A 19,809-nucleotide genomic window follows, 5' to 3' on the forward strand; every position below is an offset into this window, starting at 1 on the left:
CTTGCCAGAGGATTCCTTGTTTGTTTTTTTATTTCTTGGTTTTTGAAGGAGGGGAGCAGGGGGAAAAATGGAAAGACTGAAAATTCCTCTCTTTAGGATCTTTTTTTTAGACCTAAATCTTTCTCCTTGTTTAGCAGTGGGGTTAAACCAAGGTCTTCCAAAGCCTGCATTGTGGACAATTGGGGAGGCTGATTTCCTGGCATCCTATGCATTGTAAGGCTTCCCTGATAGCTCAATTGGTAAAGAATCCGCCTGCAATGCCGAAGACCCCGGTTTGATTCCTGGATCCGGAAAATCTCCTGCAGAAGGGAAAAACTACCCACTGCAGTATTCTGGCTTGGAGAATTCCACTTACTGTATTGCCCATGGGGTCACGAAGAGTCGGACACGACTGAGCCACTTTCACTTGTTCAGCGACATCCTAGGCTTTGATGCGAGGAGGACCCCCACCCTCACTCCCGGAGTAGCCACCACGTAACCACCGCTGGGAGTGGAGGGACAAACTGCCCCTGGTTGAGACTCTCTGGTTTTAATCTCTAACTAGAATGAATAACTGGATTTTCTCATAAAATTAGCAAGTTTTGCCTGGGAGCGTCAACAGATCCTCTTCGTCTACTGCAGAGACCATAAAATAAGGCCGGGGTAGGCTGGGGTCGGCTGGGGCCCCAGACCAGAACTGGAAGCCGACCTTAACCGAGTCTGTGGCGTCAGGATCTCTGGAGCCACGTGGCAGCAGCAAACTGCACTCTGGTAGTGACTGCAGTACGTGGCCTGAACCCCTCTGCCTCAGTTTCTTCACTCTGCTGATTTCCCAAAAGACTCGCAGGGTCCAACGTTTCCTGCCGCCGTGCTGGGTCTCGAACCCGTAACTCAGAGCTCGCCTCACTATCCTGCGGGTCACAGCAGCCGCGCTCAAGGAAGGGGAGGTAAGAGTTGGTGGTGCGCGCGGCCTTGTGGGGATTGTAGTCCCGGCCTCGCCTCCGCCTCGCGCCGACTCCGCCCCTGGAACTACGCTCCCGTCGTGCCTCGAGGCTCCAGGCGGTGGCGGAGGCGGAGTAGGCGGGCTGGTTGCTAAGACTGGTAAAGCGCAGCGCTTCCGCCCGTCTCCTCAGGTAAGCACACGGCCCCGGGGTCTCGGGCTTTTACGACCCAGGGTCCCGCGGAGGGCGAGGAGGGCGGAGGCAGGGGGCGCGCCTGCGGAGGGGCGCCGGCCGCGCGATGAGCGAGGGGGCCCAACTAGACCGGGCTCGTGCGCGCGCATCGGTCGAACGCGGGGAGGGGCACGTGTGCGCGTGCGCGCGGGCCGGCCAGGTTTGGGGACCCCTGTTTCGGCGCCCGTCGTCCTTCTGCGCGTGCGCTCGCCCCTGCCGCCGGGTTTTGAGACCCCGTGCCCTCACTTCTTCCGCTGTGCTCAGGCCTCGGGGCTTGGTCAGCCTTTTACCTCCGTGCTGTCGTGTTACCAGCTTTCCGCCCGCTTTGGGCGAAAACCCCAAATCTTTCTGTACGTCTTGTTTGTGCGCGCGCTCAGTCTCTCAGTTGTGTCCCACTCTTCGACCCCATGGATTGTGGTCCTCAGTTTCCTCTGTCCATGGGATTTCCCAGGCCAGAATACTTCAGTGGGTTGCCGTTTCCTTCTCTAAGAGATCTTCCCGACACAGGGTTCAAACCCGCATCTCCTGCGTCTCCTGCATTGACAGGCGGATTGTTTACCACTGAACCGCTTGGGAAACCCTAAGAATTGATCATCTTTGCTGATACTTAAGGGAAGTGTGAGTTTTCAAGGCCTTTTTAAATTCTGCCCTTGGGTCTGCCACACCCCACATGCGCATGGTTATCGATATTTCATGCACAAAGGCCTGCTTGTAGGGTTGTTAGGTTCTGCAAATAACCAGGCAGGTTGCCCCATTAAATTTGAATTTTGTGTAAACAACAAATATATGCACACACACACACACACATATATATCTATTAGTTTAAGAGTATCGCAAAGCTTCCATGGGACACATTTGTGTTAAGAAATCATCTGCTCATGTGGGTTCACACTTAGTGGGGTGTGCTGCATGTTATCCGGGGATCCTGCTTTGCTGGGGAGTTTGTCAGATGTGGACATTAATGCACCTTCCCCCTACCACGGGGCCAAGTTCTAGATACCATATTTGAAGCCATCGGCCGCCTTTGTTCAAGAGTCCAAGACTCCAGCACTGGGTCTTCCTTCTGCTCAGGGCTCCCCACCCTGCTTCACCTGCTTTCCAGGTCCAGCTGTGGGTCACTGCCTCCGAGGAGCCTTCCAGGAATCTGCCCTTCACAGGGCACTGGCTCCTGAGAAGAACTGTGCCCTGGGGTGGGCCCAGCCTCATGGATTTTCTCACTTTCTGTTCCAGCCAGGGTGCTGGTGGATCCCATTTTACTGAGGGGGAAGCTTGTCCTGGGCCTAAGGCCTGGTCTCAGCCAGGAGAATGTGGGCAGGGCCATGACACACCCTGGGGTGAGATAAGGCCCTTACCTCTGGTTGTAGAGGCTGCCTCAGCTCACTGAATAAGCCCCACGTTCTTGATGCCTCCTGGGCTTCAGGCCACGTCACCCAGTGAGGGGACTGGCTGTTGGGGGTCCCAGCTCCCTGGTCTCCTGGACCCTCCTGGACCTTCCCCACAGGCCCTGACAGTGGGTGCCAGCCACAGAGGCTCCAACCATAAATACAAACAATTGTGGAGGGGGCTGGCCTCCACCCCATTGGAGCACAGGAACCTTCAGGAGATGGCCTGGCTGTGGACAGAGGGAGGTAGACACACCCAGGGAAGGGCCTGAGCTGGGCGGAGCAGCCAAGTTCACAGCAGGGAGGGTGTGGGGCAGTGTGTGTGTGGGGGTGTGCATGCAGGGCGCTCGGCCAGGGTAGGGCAGTGGGGTGCCCAGAGCTGGGGTGGACGCGTGATTTTGAGGAGGAAAAGAGGAACAGATCAGCCTCCCAGCATGCTGAGGTCCCCAGGGTTCATTTAAGCAAATCGCTGGGCGTGGGGGCCATTCCCAGGTGGGCCGCAGCTCCCGGTCTGGGTGTGTCACCCTGGAGAAGCCTGTGTCTCATCTGTAAAGCCCCTCCCCACCACGGGGCTCAGAAGGCAGAGTTGGGAGCTGTTGGCCGGCAGGGCTGCAGCTCTGCCCTCCCAGGCACGTGGCCCTGGGCAAGTCCCTTGGCCTCTGGAAGGGGACCAGCCCCGCAGCCTCTGTCTCGGTCGTGGGGGAAGTTGGGGAGCCCACTTGCAGGAGTGAAGACAGGCAGTGGTTTCAGCACTGGCAGCAGTCACGAGGTCTGGGCCTTGTTCGAGGTGTGACCCTGGTGGCTCAGACAGTAAAGAATCCACCTGCCAATGCAGGAGATGCCCGTTCGATCCCTGGGTCGGGAAGATCCCCTGGAGAAGGACATGGCAACCCACTCTAGTATTCTTATCTGGGAAATCCCCTGGACAGAGAGGAGTCTGGTGGGCTACATTCCATGGGGTCACAAAAAGTCCAACATGACTGATTGACCAAGCAAGCATGCACGCCCTGGTGACTGCCAAATTTCCCCACCGCTGCCACAAAGAGCAGCAGCTTTACTGAGGTACGGTTCACATAGTGTGGGGATCACCCACATATTAGTGTTTTTTAGTGTATTTACTGTATTATATGACCATTACCTCTGTGTGGTTCCAGAACACTCTATCTTCCAATAGGAAGCCTGTCCCCAGGAGCAGATCCCCCCGCCCTCCACCTCCTAGCCTCTGACAAACAGGAACCCACCCTCTGTGTCTGTAGATCTGCCTGTTCTGGACGTTTCCCATCAGTGGAATCACGCCCCGTGTGTCCTATGTCTGCTTCTTTGACTGAGGATCGTGTTCTCGGGGTCCGTTCACGTGGCAGTGAGTGTCAGGGCTTCTCTCCTTTCTGTGGCTGAGGGATGCTTCCGTGTGTGAAGGGACCACCTGGTGTTTCTGTGTTTATCTTCCAGTTAACACATGGGCTTGCAACCACCTTTTGCTGTTGTGAGTCGTGCTGTGTGTATAGATGACTGTATGGACATGTATGGACATGTGTTTCAGTTCTCCTGGGCGTGCACCTGGGAGTGGGGTCACTGGGCCAGATGGTGGCCTCCTGGTGGTTTTTATTTGTTCTCCCTGGAGAATGGCACCCCCACCAGCAGCAGTCCGAGGCCAGCCTCCTGTCTCTGTCACTTGTTTTGTTTCGGTCAGACAGAGATTGCAGTCTTGAAGGGACAAACAGGACTGTGTCTGTCTTGCCCGGGAGACAGTGGGACCTTTTGTGGCCTGGACCAGGCTGTGGGAGCCATTTTGCCCTGGGCACGGTGTGTGCTGGGAGCGGATTTAGACCCAGCATGCCCAGGACCCTCCTCAGGGCCTGACGTGGCCTGGGCATCCTGGGTACCCGAGAGGCCCCCAGCCATGCTGTGTGTTTGCTGGTAGTGGTTGGTGAGAACCTCCTGTGCCCACTGCAGGGCCCATGGGCTGAGGAATGATGAATAGGCTGCATTGCAGCAGTAAGGGCCAGACTGTGACACGGTCTCAGCACACCTTGTCCATGGGAAAGAGGTGGGAGGGGTTGGTCCAATCCCAGATACTGCCAGGGCACTGGGCTCTGCAGCCATGGCAGAGAGCTCCCCTGGAGCCTTGTGAAGGTCATCTGTGGCCCATTTCTGCTGTCATCCAGGGTAGCCCTGACCAGTAGAAATATAACGAGAGACATGTACACGAAGTGTGTAGAAGCCACGTTTTGGGAAACTACAAGGAAACAGTTGAACTTAACCTTAATCATATGTTTATTTAACCTGCGACATGTAGAGTATTCCCACTTCAGTCATGTAGTTAACACAGCCATCCCTCGGCATCCATGGGGAACTGGGTCCAGGGCCCCCAAGGATAAGAAGATCCAAGGATCTCAAGGTCTTTGAATAAAGTGGTGTAGTGAGTCGGTCTTCTGTGTCCGTGGAATACAGAAAGAGACTTAACGAGACAGTTACATTTTCTCTTTTGTATTAAGTCTCTGGGATCCAGTGTGCATTTTTGCTCATGGCACTTCTCAGTAAAAAAAAGCGGGCAGAGGAAAGACACCCAGACAAGGGCGGTTTAAACTCTGTGCAAACACGACGTTAGTAAGATGTGAGTGAGAGCTCAACTGCTGGTGCCTTTTGCTCGGTGGGACGAGCCTGCAGACTTGGCACGCTCCTGGGACGACCCCTCCAGCTCGTCAGGCCCCACCACAGCCCAGGATGATGCCCTGCTCCGGTCTCTGTCTCCCACAGTCAGAGCCCCACTGAGGATGGACCCCGCCCTGGGCGTCATGGAGCTGCGCAGAGATGCAAAGGCCAGGAGTCCCGAGCAAGAACTGACGTGGCAAGCCCTCCCGGTTCTGTCAGAGCAGCAGTCTGGGGCCGTGGAGCTGGTGCTGGCCTATGCTGCGCCCGTCCTGGATAAGAGCCAGACCTCACGCCTCCTCAAGGAGGTGTCAGCAGTCCACCCGCTGCCTGCGCAGCCTCACCTCAAGAGGGTGCGGCCCAGCCCTGACCCCAGCCGCCCGCACTCGCTGGAAATGCTGCTGTGCCTGGCGGGGCCGGCCTGGGGCTCGAGATCACTGGCCGAGCTCCTCCCGCAGCCGGATGTGGACACCCGTGGCCTGGGGCAGCCCTTCCTGGTGCCTGTGCCTGTGCGGCCGCCCCTGACCAGGAGCCAGTTCGAGGAGGCGCGCACTCACTGGCCCACGACTTTTCATGAAGACAAGCAGGTGACCCGAGCCCTGGCTGGATGCCTCTTCTCGGCCCAGGAGCGGGCTGCGATGCAGGCCCACATGGAGCGGGCCGTGTGGGCCGCGCAGCAGGCAGCCTCGAGGGGCTTGAGGGCCGTGGGCGCGGTGGTGGTAGATCCGGCCTCAGGCCGCGTGCTAGCCACAGGCCACGACTGTAGCAGCGCCGCCAGCCCCCTGCTGCACGCTGCCATGGTGTGCATTGACCTGGTAGCGCGAGGCCAGGGCTGCGGTGCCTATAACCTGGCGCCCCAGCCTGCCTGCTCCTTCGCGCCGGCCGTCCGCGCCGGCACTGTGCGCAAGCTGGACGAGGACGAGGATGGGCTGCCCTACGTGTGCACCGGCTACGACCTGTACATCACCCGCGAGCCCTGCACCATGTGTGCCATGGCCCTGGTCCACTCGCGGGTGCGGCGTGTCTTTTATGGGGCGCCCTCGCCTGATGGCGCACTCGGCACCTGCTTCCGCCTGCACGCCCGGCCTGACCTCAACCACCGCTTCCAGGCCTTCCGCGGCATCCTGGAGGCCCAGTGCCGCCAGCTGGACCCTGATGGGCTGGACCCCAAGGCATAGGCGCTAGCCCGGACCCTCCTTGGCTTTCCTCACATCGCCAGGGGCTTTTGCTCTCTCAGCTCATGGACACTCATGCTGTTTCTGTTGGCACATGGGGGGCATCCCCTTTCTGGACACGGTCTTCCTCAAAGTTGAGCAGAGTGGGGGTCCAGCTGGCCGAGTAGCCAGGCACCTTCAGACCCAGGTGGGCCCCTGGGGTCACCAGCGTTGGGTCCCCTTTTCTCAGATGTCAGGGAACAGCTTTGACATGTGAAAATAAACAACTTAAACCAGGTTGGTGTCTGTTAACAAAGGCGTGAGGCCCCGGTGGCCGAGAGTCCCTGGGTCAGGGTGGCCATTTTCTCTGACACCTGGATTTGCACGAGGAGGTGAGCTGCTCAGTGGAGTGTAGGCAGGGAGGGGCCCTGAGTCTGGATGGCTATGGCTAGAGCCTAGGGAGAGGGCCCACCAGCCTGGATATTGCTGACTGCATCAGTCTCCCGTCCTTCCCAGGTGCCCAGAGGGTCCCTGGAGGGGCCGGTGGGGGTCTGCCTACTCTGGAGTGGTTAGCCCTGGAACCCAGGTGTACGGGACTCCAAGCAGCAAATGTGTGTGCTGCAGGTCCCTGAGACATCCATGCCTTGAGCCCCCGTCCCAGGGCTACTCCTTGCCCATGAGGGCTGGGCAGGTGGAGGGTCTGCTGGAACCGGAGCGGTGGATGGCCGGTGGGGCCTGCGGCAGGAGGGCTGGGCTGGGCCAGGCTTCGGGTCCCAGGGGGAGGCCCTCTCCGAGCTGGGGGCCGGGGTGGACCCGAGGACTCTCGATCATTGGATCCTTCCCTTGGACCCCCTCCATGTGGGGCTCTGCACCTGCTCAGTGCCTAGCACTGGGGGCCGTTCAGGCTCAGCTGTGCCGGTTGGGTACCAGGTGTGGCCACGTTGCTTGGCCCACTTCCTGGAGAAGGTAATGTCTGCCTCCTAGGTCCTTGTGCAACTGGCACCTCTGTGGTGCCGCCTGAGGGGCTGCTCCATGACACGGGCTCCTGGGCTCCTCCTGGGCAGGGCCTCTGGGTGCCTGTCCTGTCTCCAAGCATTTCAGTTGGGTTGCAGTAGGGTCCTTGGCCTTGCAAAGCTCACAGGGGCAAAAGCCATGGACCAGAGAGGTTGTGTAACTTCCCTGAGGTCACACAGCAATGAGTGTGAACTCAGTTTTTGGTGACTCGGAGACTTTGTGGCCATAGGAAGTGTGCAGAGCCATCCGTGGATAAAGGGAAAGTTTAAGGGTTGGGTGACTAACACTTTCACTTTTGTGGGGGAGTTGGGGAAGGACAAGGCAGGAGGGCAGTAGTGGTGGGTCACTGGGCCCCTCCACCCAGATGCCTCCCCCACATCAGTGGCAAGCTGCCCGGGGTGGTGGTGGGGGGCTCTGACATGAGGTGGTGACTGGGGTCACACATGCGGGGCTGGGTTGGCCTTGAGCCAAGAGCCCAGATACCCCTGTGGATGCTCTGGTGGTTAGGGCAGTAACTGCAGTGGCCCCTGGATCCACAGGTGGTGTTGGGGTCGCTCTGCAGCCATAGGGCCCCCCTGACTGTGCCTGTCTCCCTCCAGGTGGCTGCAGGCTTCCACTCCCACCCTGTCTTCACAGCGGAAATGTCAGGTGAGTCCCACCCGCACCCCGCAGTGGGGGGTCCTGGCTTCTCAGGCCATCAGGAAAGTTCCCTGGGCAGCTGGGCACACTGTGACCCCAGGAGGGGCGCAGCCTCGCTCTTCTCCCGGGATAGGAGTCGGGGTTGCTCCGGTCACTGGACTGGACAACAGGGTGACGAGTCCGCACAGTGAGCACCTGGCCCAGCCAGCAGAGCCCATGGGGCACCCATGTCATTGCCTGGACGTGGAGGTGAAGTGGGCGGCTCCAGGCAGCACTTTGTTACTGTGCTATGAAGTCTGTCCACTGCCTGCCACGGTGGCACAGGTGCTAAAGAGGGACCATACAGAGACGAGCTCGGCCCCTTTGCCATGGAGACATGGAAGACGGAAGTGTTCCCTGTTGGAAAACAGGAAGTCCCAGGACTTCCCTGATGGTCCAGTGGTTAAGACTCTGAGCTTCCACTGCCGGGGGCCTGGGTTCATCCCTGGTCAGAGAACTAGGATCTTAAAGGTGCGCAGTGAGGCCAAGGAAACAAAAACCAAAACCCCGTGGAGTCCAGACTCCAGGAAGAGGACCCAGTGGCAGGTGTGGCTGTGAGATGAAGTCATGTTGGAGCAGGGCGGCCCTGAGATAACAGTGGGACTGACATCCTAAGATGGAGGAGACAGATACAGGGAAGCAGGGAGGATGGGGCAGAGGCTAGAGGGACGGGTTCACAACCCCGGGGCGCCTGGAGCATCTGGGGGAAACGTGGCCCTGTGACACTGGATCTGATTGTGCAGCCTCTAGAATGGAGCCTCGACAGACCTCTGTCCAATCAGCCTGTGGTCCTTTGTAACGGCAACCCCAGGGAGCTCCCACATCCCAAATGCCACAACCTGCCCTGGAGTCTACAGTGTGGATATGTGTGGACCCTGCTGTTGAATCTTCACATGTGCCTGTGACTGTAGTAGGAAACCGCCACGGACTCAGATACTTGAATGAAATTTGTTCTGGGACTTCCTGGAGGCCCAGCGGTTAGGACTCCGTGCTCTCAGTGCTGAGGGTGCGAGTTCAATCCCAGGTGGAGGAACTAAGATCCTGCATGCTATGTGGCGCGGTCAGAAACTAAGTCCATAAATAAATAAGTAAATAGAATTTGTTCTCTGACAGTCCTGAGGTCAGGAGTCCCACATGGCTACCACAGGTCTGAATCCAGGCGTGGGCAGGGCTGGTCCCTCTGGAGGCTCCCAGAGAGCACCAGCTTCCCCCTTTTCCAGCTTCTAGAGGTGCTGCATCCCTGACTTGTGGCCCCTCCCTCCATCCTCACAGCCGACAGCACAGCATCTCACGTCTCTCTGCCTCTGACCTTCCCCCTTCCCTTTTATAAGGACCCTGTGATGGCACTGGGCTCCCCAGGGAATCCAGGATCATCCCGTCTCAGGGGTCTTGGCTTAATCCCTCTGGCCAAGTCCCCTCTGCCCCGTGAGGTGATGCATCCACAGGTCCCAGGAGCATATGGGCACAGCCCTAGGGCCACTACAAGCTGAGTGCAATGTGAGTCTTTTTCCGCCCCTCCATCCCTGCAGGAAAGGAGAACAACTTCCCCCCGTTGCCCAAGTTCATCCCCCTGAAGCCCTGCTTCTACCAGAACTTCTCTGATGAAATCCCTATTGAGCACCAGGTCCTGGTGAAGAGGATCTACCGTCTGTGGCTGTGTGAGTCAGGGGAGGGGTGCACCACCCAGGTGGGTGGGAGCCTGAGGGTTTAGTAATAAAGCTTTCCGATGGCTCAGTGGTAAAGAACCCACCTGCCAATGCGGAAGCTACAGGAGATGTGGGTTCAGTCCTGGGCTGGGAAGAGCCCCTGGAGGAGGGCATGTCAACCCACTCCAGTATTCTTGCCTGAAGAATCCCATGGACAGAGGAGCCTGGCAGACTATAGTCCATAGAGTTGCAAAGAGTCAGACATAACTGAGTACACACACTGATGAGCTCCTCTCCAGAGTGGATGGAGCAGGTGGGCAGCTGCACAGAGCCCCGGCCCCCCAGGCCCTTCTCTGGCCCCAAGGTCCCTGTGTTCGTGGGAGCCACACCCCAGTGGTAGGGGTTGTCCCACTCAGCGCCCTCTTTCTCCTCCCCTCCTCTAGTCTACTGTGCCACCCTGGGCGTCAACCTCGTTGCCTGCCTGGCCTGGTGGATCGCGGGTGGCTCAGGCGCTAACTTTGGCCTGGCCCTGCTCTGGCTGCTCCTCTTCTCGCCCTGCGGCTATGTGTGCTGGTTCCGGCCTGCCTACAAGGCCTTCCGGTGAGTTGGGGTGGCCCCTGCCCTCCAGGGGCCCTTGGGGAGTGTCTGGGGTTGACGGACGGCTCAGAAACAAGAGCAGGTGACCTCACTGTGCGTGCCCCCCTCCGGGCCAAGTCCTTAGAGGGGTGCACCCTTATCTGCAGCTGCTGCCCGGCCCAGCTGTGAGTATGCCTCTTTCTCGTGTTTGGATGACATTGTCCTGGGGTCCACAAGCCACATCCATCTCTCCCTGTTTTGTTAATGACTTTGTTGACATAGTGCACATACCACTCAGCTCATCTGCTCAACAGCTTGGTGTTTCTAGCGTTTATACAAGGCTGGACAGCCAGCATGTCTAGTTCCAGAACAAACCAACAAGAAACCCCATCCCCATTAGCACCATCCTCATCTCCTTAGCCTCTGACAACCAAGAACCCACTCTCTGTGTCTGTGGATCTGCCTGTTCTGGACTTTTCCCATCAGTGGGATCATTCTGCGTGTCCTTCTGCGTCTGCTTCTCTCACTGAGCATCATGTTCTCAGGGTCCATTCACGTGGTAGCAAGTGTCAGGGCTTTATCCCTTTGGGGGTCTGAGTGATGCTCCCATGTGTGCAGGGACCAAGTGGTGTTTCTCCATCATCTGTGGATGGCGTTGACGTTGCTGCCCCCTTCTGGCTACTGTGAATCTTGCTTTGTGGCTTTCACCCCAAACCTGCCCTCTGCACTCAGGCATGTGCTATGTCTGTTCCATGTAGCCCCTAATACCAGACCCTCAGTGGGAGTCAGGTGGGGCCCCTGGGGCCCTTTGGAGATAAGAACCAGAAACCTGTCCACTTGTGCTGAAGCGAAAGGGGCGCTGTGACTTCAGGTCCCAAGCTGATTCCAGCAACTGTGTGCAAGAATGGGGACCCCCCGAGGGCTCTGGGGGCAGCCCAGGCGCAGCCCTGCACCGTGAGGTCCCGCCCATCCTCCATCCCAGATCTCCCCTTGCTTGCCCTCCCTATGTGAGCCCCCTGCAGCCTCCCTTGTCCGGGACAGCAGGGCATCACAAAGCCACCACGAACCTATCAGATTGACCTCAGGCTATTGGCAGGTCCTTGGGCATAGTGGGGGCTCCTAAATCCTCTTCCGCTGAGGAGCATGTCAGGGGTGTCCTTCTTCTGGGGGCGGGAACCGGAGGTGCGGTGGATAGCCGGGTTGGCCTGGGCCCTTCCTCGGCCCCGCCCCTTCACTTCCACCCCGCCCTCCCCTCTAGTACTGGTAACAAAGCCATTTGCTTCCCTCCAGATCCGACAGCTCCTTCAACTTCATGGCGTTTTTCTTCATCTTTGGAGCCCAGTTCATCTTGACCATCATCCAGGCCGTCGGGTTCTCAGGATGGGGCGCGTGGTAAGCTTGTGGGGTCAGCCATGGGGACATGTGTCACACGCAGGACAGACATGAGCTTAGGCGGAACACTGTGGCCAGAAGACCAAAATACCAATGGCCGGACGAGGGTGAAGTCTGCTCCTCGCTCTTGTAAACCCCCTACCCTGGGAGGTGCCGGGTTGGTAGCCCGTGCACAGTGGTTCTCGTGCCAGTCACCTGACCCCCGGGAAACCTGGCAGGCATGTCCAGCTGTGTGTCCCCGGGGTCAGAGAGCAGCTGGGAGGGCTATGCCCCACCATCTGGGAGAGGTATTTTCCATTGCTTCCCTGGTGGTGCTAGTGGTAAAGAACCCATCTGCCAAAAAAAAAAAAAAAAACCCGTCTGCCCATGCAGGAGACATAAAAGAGGTGGGTTCAATCCCTGGGTTGGGAATATCCCCTGGAGGAAGGCATGGAAACCCACTCCAGTATCCTTGCCAGGAGAATCCCATGGACAAAGGAGCCTGGCGGCTATAGTCCATAGGGTCACACAGAGTCAGACACAACTGAAGCGACTTAGCACTCATTAACACATGAGGTGTCTGCTGCTGCTATAGTGAATTATTCCATGTTCAGTGATTTGAAACAAACTTTTCATCTTAAGTCCCGGGGTCAGAATTCATGTAACCCACAGGTTGGCAGGGCTGGTCCTTCCAGAGAGCCACCTGCTCCAGTCTGGGTGGCCGCAGTCCTGCAAGTCCCCTCCAGGGGGCGATGGACAGCATGGGGGGGGGGGTCCACTGTTGCTGTGGAGCTACAGGGACACCCAGCCAGTCCTGGGCCCTGGGTATCCATCCCTCCCCGCTGGCCCCAGACTTCCACCATCCGCTCGGTGAACGCTTCCCTGTCAGTCCATTCAGAAGGCCTTTTAAAACCTGTGAGACGTTTTATGTGTAAAAGACTATAGTGCTGCTTCACACTAGGAAGCAACAGTGACCAGAAGCTCAGACCTGTCTGTCCTGCCCGCTTGTGACCTTTTCACATGGGGGTTCTTCGTGGTTTGCAGATCTGGGGTAGAGCGTCCACCCCAAGCTGCCTCCCCACCCGTCTGACGCCCTCACCTCCACTGGATGTGGTGGGCACAGTGCCCTCACCCACAGTGCTACCATGTCAGGCCTTCCCCTTGGGGTCCCTGCAGCTTGTTAACAGTTGGCCTTTGTGGTTGGTCCACATTGGACTCCAGGTAGGGTGGAGTGTGCACCCTCCGTGACTGGGACCCCCACCGCCTGTCCTTTCCACAGTTGGGGCTTCCTTGAGGTGCCTTCCCAGCCCAGAAAGGCAGCCAATTAGGTGCACGACTCTGGTTCTGTGTGTTTACAAGGATGGAGGTTCGATCACTCTCTCCAGTTTCAGAACATTCCACCACCCCAAAGTGAAGCCCCATCCCCATGAGCAGTCCCTTGCTCATCCGCTAACAGCCAGGAACCCACTCTCTGTGTCTGTGGATCGGCCTGTTCTGGATGTTTCCCATCAGTGGAATCACACGATGTGTGTCCTTCTGTGTCTGCTTCTCTCACTGAGCAAGTGTATTCTCGGGGTCCGTCCACATGGTAGCGAGTGTCAGGGTTTTGCCCCTTTTGATGGCTGAGTTGGTGGGATGCAGTGTGTGTACCTGTTTGTTGTGGGTGGACCGTTGGATTCTCTGCTCTTCTGTTGCTGGTAGTTCTTCTGTGCATTGTGTACACCTGTCTGTGTGGACATGTGTTCTCAGTTCTCTCTGGTGGAAGCCTGGCTGTGGAATTTCTGGGCCACATGGTAACTCTTGAACCTTCATCAGAGCTGCCAGACCCTCTCCTGGCCTTTGCAGGCTGCATCCCCATCTCCCTGGCTCTGACCCCTTGAGCTCCTAGCTGAGTGGCCCTGGAGGAACACCTCATACCCTCATCCCATCCCCCTTATCTCCAGGTCTGTCATCTTCCCAGACCCCCAGCTATGCTTACACTCCCTCAAATTGCAGAGCAGTGTGCATTTGTACGCAAGGACGTCCCTCCTGGCTTCACAGAGGGCCGAGGCCTGTCCACGTGTGTATGTGTGTGCATGTCCAGCAGGTTGTATACCTGTGCACATGTGCGCACACACACACACATTTTTTTTTTTCTGTGTGACTTGTATGATCTTAGTTCCTCAACAGGTGATTGAACCTGGGTCCTGGCAGTGAGAGCACAGAGTCCTAACCCCTGGATACCAGGGAATCCCCTGCACACATTTCTGTAAACTCTCTCTGGAAGTGTACTAGCAGATGAGGGATGCCAGTGTCCTCTGGGCTGGGGAGTGGCGTTGAAAGGAGAGAGGCATCTATTGTGTGTTTTTCTAAGCTTCCTGAACTGTGTGGTTTTGTTACTCACTAAGAAAAAACATTCTCAAAAGTACTCTATTTCCTGCCTCTCCCCCACCCCACCCCCAGCCTGCCTGGACACCAGATTCATGTTCTCCCATGTGCGGGTTCAGGATCTACCCCAGACCTTCAACTTTCTCTTGTTTTCACATCTCCTTAGTGTAACTGACGTTCATGCTTTGCCCAACCAATGGGTGTTTTGATCATCCTCAGATTGTCCTTGTTACAGACACTGGATGAGTGAAACAGTTCGGGGAGAAGGAAATGAGTGTTTAAGCCTTGTTATGGGTCAGACCCCATCGTGCTCCAGAAAGGGCGCAGCCCAAACTGACAGAATAGGGTTTGTTTCTCTGTCCTCCACACAACATGTGTTGGGACAATGGTGTGAGAATGAGACCTCTGTCTGACCAGCATGTCTTCGTGGGTGGGCATCATTCCCTAAGTATACTGGCCCCGTGGTAGTCCTCATGGGAATCCCATGTCTCTGCTGGTGGGTTACCTTTTTCTTTTTGATTTGCCAGAGCTCTTTACATAAGAGAGGTAGTGGGCCCGGCTGACGGTCCTGCTGGCTCCCACATATGTTCTCGCCCCTTGCAGTGGTTGGCTGGCAGCCATTGGTTTCTTCCAAACCAGCGTCGGGGCCGCTGTGGTCATGCTGCTCCCAGCCATCATGTTCTCCATGTCGGCTGCCATGATGGCCATTATAATCATGAAGGTGAGTCGTCCAGCTCCCGGGATATTCCACTTCCCCCCTCACATCCTGTTCTCTGACCTCCCAGCCCTGGGACTCGTCCTGGCTTGTTTTAGGAGCAAGAGGCCAAGCGCTGGCGAGTGAAGTGATTGCTGACAGCAGGGCAGACTCTGCAGTCTGGGCCTTTGACTGCCTTCCTTCCTGCCCACATAACCTTCCAGGGAGGAGAGCAGACAGTGCCGTGTGGCCAAGGGTGACCACTTCCACATCGGGGCAGTTGGGTGTCTGCTGGAGTCCCCAGCATGTGTGTCCCAGAGGGTTGACCCCACTGCTGATTCAGCCACCACTGGCCACGTGCTGCTGCTTACAGTTAAATCCAAATTAAGTGAAATTAACTAAAACTGAAAATTCACATCCATCGCACTGCCCTCATACCGAGTGCTCAGGCTTTGAAAGGCTGGCACTGACTGTCTCCACCATCACGGCCACTCCCTGGACGGCCCTGCTCCAAGTGCCTTGAGGCACCAGCAGGAACATGTGCACTGTAGTCTGGGGCATTGACCACACGAGGGTTGTCCTGGGACCATGTAGAGACTGATGGCTGACAGTGCGCCTGCCTGGCCTTCCCGGGGTGACCTTCTTGGCCATGTGCTTGGTAGCCTGCTTGGGGAAGCTGGATCTGCCCTGTGCTGCAGCTTGGCAAGCAACTCCTGAAACCTGGGTTTGGGGTCTCTCCAGCCTCCGTGTTGCAGGGTCCCAGCTGTTTTTCAGGTTTCCAGGCCTGGGCTGTTCAGCTGGTCCTGAGACTGTCTGGGAGGACAGAGGGGTACTTGCTCCCCCCATGTTTGCCTCCAAAGCCCCCTGACTATGTGGACGACCTGAAGGGGGTTGGGGGATAACCGGGGCAGAACAGACCCTGGAAGACTTGGTCAGAGGCCAGGATGAAGGCCACACAAGGCGGCTGTGGTTCTGGCAGGGACGTGTCACGGCAGAAGGGAGGGGCTTCCGAGCCAAGCAAGCCCCCTAGAGTAGGGCCACTTCATTGGGGTCCCCTGCACCACTCCAGGTTTGGCAGTTCTCCGAGAAGGAAGAAAGACAAATTCTGATGGGAAAGGACAGTACCGTCAGCTTTGCTGGTCAGGAACCTCAAGTTAAATGAATTCAGTTATGGGATTTGCCAGACTTCCAGAAACAGCCCAGCCCCAGATCTGAGGAGCCCAGCCTTCCTGGACAGTGTGGGGGCAGTGGCCTATCCGCTTAGGCCTCTGCTGAGGACATCATTGAAGAGAATGATGTCACCCCCTTGGTGACCTGGGGGTCCCGGGTCTGACATGGCTGAGGGAGGAGTCACCAGGTGGTTGCCAGGCTTCAGACCTGCCCCGGATGAGCCCCTCCCCTGGAAGAAGCACTTGTGCTGAGTGTTGGGGCTTGGCTGGGACAGTGGAGACCCCTGGGGACAAGCCGGCAAACTCACAGTATAGGCGTGGCCCTCAGAGCCCCCTGCCTCTGCTTCTGTATGTTTTCTAAAGTTCTTGCAGAGGCTGTCATGTTAGTCACAATTGGTTAAGAAAAGCCCCTCCTTGCATGCAAGGAGTGGCCTCCCCATCATCATCCTCACCCCCACAGGTGCACAGCATCTACCGAGGGGCTGGTGGGAGCTTCCAGAAGGCACAGACGGAGTGGAGCACGGGCACCTGGAGGAACCCACCGTCCAGGGAGGCCCAGTTCAACAACTTCTCAGGGAACAGCCTGCCCGAGTACCCCACCGTGCCCAGCTACCCGGCCAGTGGTGGCCAGTGGCCTTAGGGGGAGCCAGCAGCCCTGCTGCCCACCTGCCACCGGCCCACCTGCCCCTCACCGTCCACTCCCACCACCTTGGGTTTGGTGAGGCCCCTCCGCAGCTGAGAGGGCAGCTCAGGGGCTCTCGGCGACCCGAGCCCACATTCATCTCACTCTTGAGGCAGGGCTCCTTGCCAGCTCTGCCCGGAAGCTGTCTGGTCACTGCCATCCGACAGGACGCCCCCCATAGTCTGGAGCACCGTTTGTCATGGCGACGTCCACTGTGCTGCAGCCACACCCTCTCCCTCGGAGTCGCTGGGGGCTGACCGGGCCGCCCCTATCAGAACTGATGACAGGGAGAAGGGCCCAGCCCAGGGCCACCCCTCGCAGCCGCCGTCCAGGCAGTCGTTCCTGACCCAGTGACTTGAGGAGGGAGGCTGTCCAGGCACCAGGGTTCTGTGTCTGGTAGGAGACTGAGGGCCTGGGTGGTGGCTGCTCCTCTAGTAGTGGGCGAGCCCACAGGGAGGTCCAGAGGCTGATGCACCTCCTCTGTCTCATGATAGGAGCTACTGCTCCCCGTCTGTCTGTCTGTCTCGTCTGTTGGCAGCTTTCCTCCAGCTTCCCTGTCTGGAGCCACGCTTGTCCCATGGAGGGGTCTCAGAGCTGGGACCTTCAGGCTGAACCTCATTAGAGCCTGTGGTGGAGGGGGAGGGAGCCGCCAGCCTGCCTCGCTGGAAACACATGGCACACAGGTGCATCTCTTGAGAGTGGAGCCCTTCCTCTGCTGTGGGGCAGGAGCTGGAGTTCCCAGCCTGAAGGACGGAGACAAGGGAGACTCAATAAGTCTGTGCCTTATTAGGAATCTGAATCCCTGCCCTCTCCTTCCCACATAAGCAGCCAGCACCTCTGTGAGGGGACGGGCCAGAGACACCTCCAGTGTCCTCTCGGCCCTCGTGGGCCAGGCCCCGGGTGCCCTGACACTACCCCTTGGCTCCCAGCCGCCCAGCTCTCGGGACAAGCCGTACTTCCTGTCCCACTGGCCGCCAGGTCTCTCCCCGAGGCCACCCCCTATGCCTGCTTGCTTGGCTACTCCTGCTGAACGCCCTGGGTGCCTGAAAGTGGCCACGGCTGCGAGAGCACCGGGGTCTGGGGCCCAGATGGGAAACCAGGTTCCCTCATGTCCCCAAGGCCACCTCCTGTGATGAGGCAAGCGTCGCGCTCCCGGTGGGGCCAAGCCTCCCGGGTCCGGGGCACTGCTTTTGATGGGCACTGAGCAGGTAGTAGGGTGCGCCCACAGCACCCACCCCTCCCCCACTCCTCACTGCGCGTTGTGGTTTTTGTTACGTGAAAATATCCAGGAAATAAAGACATCCTTTGTGCATCAGGTGAGCCTCCAAGAGAGCTTTCTGAGGGCCTTCCTCCCATGGATCCTGGCGCCTATGACTTCAAGAGGGATAAAACAGGACCATGCTGTGCGCCTGGGCCGAGTCCTGTCCACGCTGCCAGCCGCCCTGCCTGGGGACCCTGCCCTGACCCACCGCAGAGGACCCAGCGGCCATATCCTTGCACCTTGGGGTCATTCCCTTCTTGTTTGCTTTCAGTCATGTTCTCTTCATGCTCAACAGCTTTCACTTGAAAAAGGAAATTTGCAGAAAATGAAATACCAGCGCCACTTGCTGTGCAGAAGACACAAGGACAGAAGCGGCTGGAGTAGGAGCAGCTTGGTCAGCCGGGGCCCTCACCCAACTCTCGGGGGGTCCTGGTGGCAAAGTGGACACCCCATGTAGACATGGGACGGGGGCAGTGCATCTGTCACTCCACAGACACTGGGGGAGGGCAGCGGACGCCCAGAGAGAAAGACAGGACCCAAAGTAAGTGATAGAGGCTGTTGCATGCTGTAACTCCAAGTTCATGTGAGGTTCTGACCCCACATCTCAGAGCAGGACTTGCCTGGGAACAGGATCCTTCCAGGGGTAGGTAGTTAAGGGGGCATTGTGTGGGAGCAGGTGATCCTGACGCAGCAAGACTGGGCTTCACAAGGGGGGGTATTTGGACACAGACACGTGGGGAGGGGCCGCATGAAAGTGGAGGAGGAGTTGGGGTGAGGCCCCTATCAGCCCAGGTTGACTGCAACCTCCAAAAGCTGGGGGTCGGTAGGTGGCCTCTTGGCAAGAGCCAGCCTGGGATACCAGACCTCGGCCTCTGCCCTCCCAAACTGGAGGGGATACACGGGTGGGTGCAGTCCGCCCTGCTCCGTCACAGCTGCCCCGAGAGTATCCACGGGTGAGACAAGGAGGCTGTGGGGGTTCTGCTGCCCGTTGGCATGGGGGACACAGGTTGGTGGGCAGGAGCACCTGGAGGACGAACAGTGTCTGCTGGAGATAGGATGGGTGGCCCAGGTGGGCCTGGGGGAGGGGATCTGCAACCTGGACTCAGAGGTGATACAGGGGACACAGGACAGTGTGGAAGTGAGGGGATGAAGGCCAGGTTGAGAAGGTAGCTTGTCTGTTGGGGTGGCTGGGATGGAACCACTGACCTGGGGCCTAAATGAAGGCTTGATCCCTGGCTCTGGATCCAGGTGTGGCCAGACTGCATGTCAGGCCCCAGGGCAGCAGCCTTCCAGTCTCTTCCAGCCCCCAGTGGCTCCAGGCTTTGCCTGTCCTCACAAACTTTTCTGTCTCTTACAAAGACACTATCCCTGGGGACTTCCCTGGTAGTCCAGGGGTTTAAGATTTCATGCGTCCATTGCAGGGGTGCAGGGGACGCAGGTTTGATCTATAGTTAGGGAACTAAGATTAGCATGGCCAAAAAAAAAAAAGTAGAACAAGGTAACCATCCTTGGATTTGGGGTGCACCCCACAGCACATGACCTCAACTGCATCCTAAGCTTTAATGTCTGAAAAGACCTTGATTCCAGGGAAGGTCCCAGGTTTTAGGATGTGGGGGCACCGCTCAGCCTGTCCAGGAAAACCACGGCTTTCAGAGCAGGAAGAGCTGAGGCTGCAGTGAGGGGTCTGGCCATGGGGGACAGGGCCTTGGGATGGACGAGAGCCACATTCATGATGGTGGTGGACACCGTTGGGGAGGAAGGGCTTCCCACAGGGGAGGCTGTGCTGAGAGCATCCTCAGCAGGACCCCTGAGGGGAGGGGCTGCCCTTGACCAGGACTGGGACAGGTCACCTTGAGGGCACATGGGGTTAGTTCAGATGGGACTGGGGTGGGATGGCCCCAACACAGGATGGATGGCTGGTGTCCTTATCCAAGGGGAAGTCTGGACCCAGACACCGAGGCTGGGAGAAGGCAGCTGGAGAGGGGGTGATGCAGCCAGGGTCAGAGACCTGCCAG

General features: G+C 58.0%; 2 protein-coding genes across 2 annotated transcripts; both read left to right on the top strand.

Annotated features, from left to right (window-relative positions):
* The first annotated feature begins 1,035 nt into the window (after positions 1-1,035).
* SCAMP4 (secretory carrier membrane protein 4) lies at positions 1,036-17,848 on the top strand. Its single transcript, XM_065918534.1, has 7 exons — positions 1,036-1,112; positions 7,950-7,998; positions 9,558-9,686; positions 10,118-10,274; positions 11,541-11,642; positions 14,592-14,709; positions 16,312-17,848. The coding sequence occupies exons 2-7, from the start codon at positions 7,992-7,994 to the stop codon at positions 16,489-16,491; spliced, it is 693 nt and encodes a 230-aa protein (XP_065774606.1). The 5' UTR covers positions 1,036-1,112; positions 7,950-7,991; the 3' UTR covers positions 16,492-17,848.
* ADAT3 (adenosine deaminase tRNA specific 3) lies at positions 4,865-6,624 on the top strand. Its single transcript, XM_065935292.1, has one exon. The coding sequence runs from the start codon at positions 5,308-5,310 to the stop codon at positions 6,358-6,360; it is 1,053 nt and encodes a 350-aa protein (XP_065791364.1). The 5' UTR covers positions 4,865-5,307; the 3' UTR covers positions 6,361-6,624.
* Positions 17,849-19,809: the final 1,961 nt, after the last annotated feature.

Source organism: Muntiacus reevesi, chromosome 1 (assembly GCF_963930625.1).
Source record: "Muntiacus reevesi chromosome 1, mMunRee1.1, whole genome shotgun sequence".
In the NCBI taxonomy this organism is placed as follows: domain Eukaryota; kingdom Metazoa; phylum Chordata; class Mammalia; order Artiodactyla; family Cervidae; genus Muntiacus; species Muntiacus reevesi.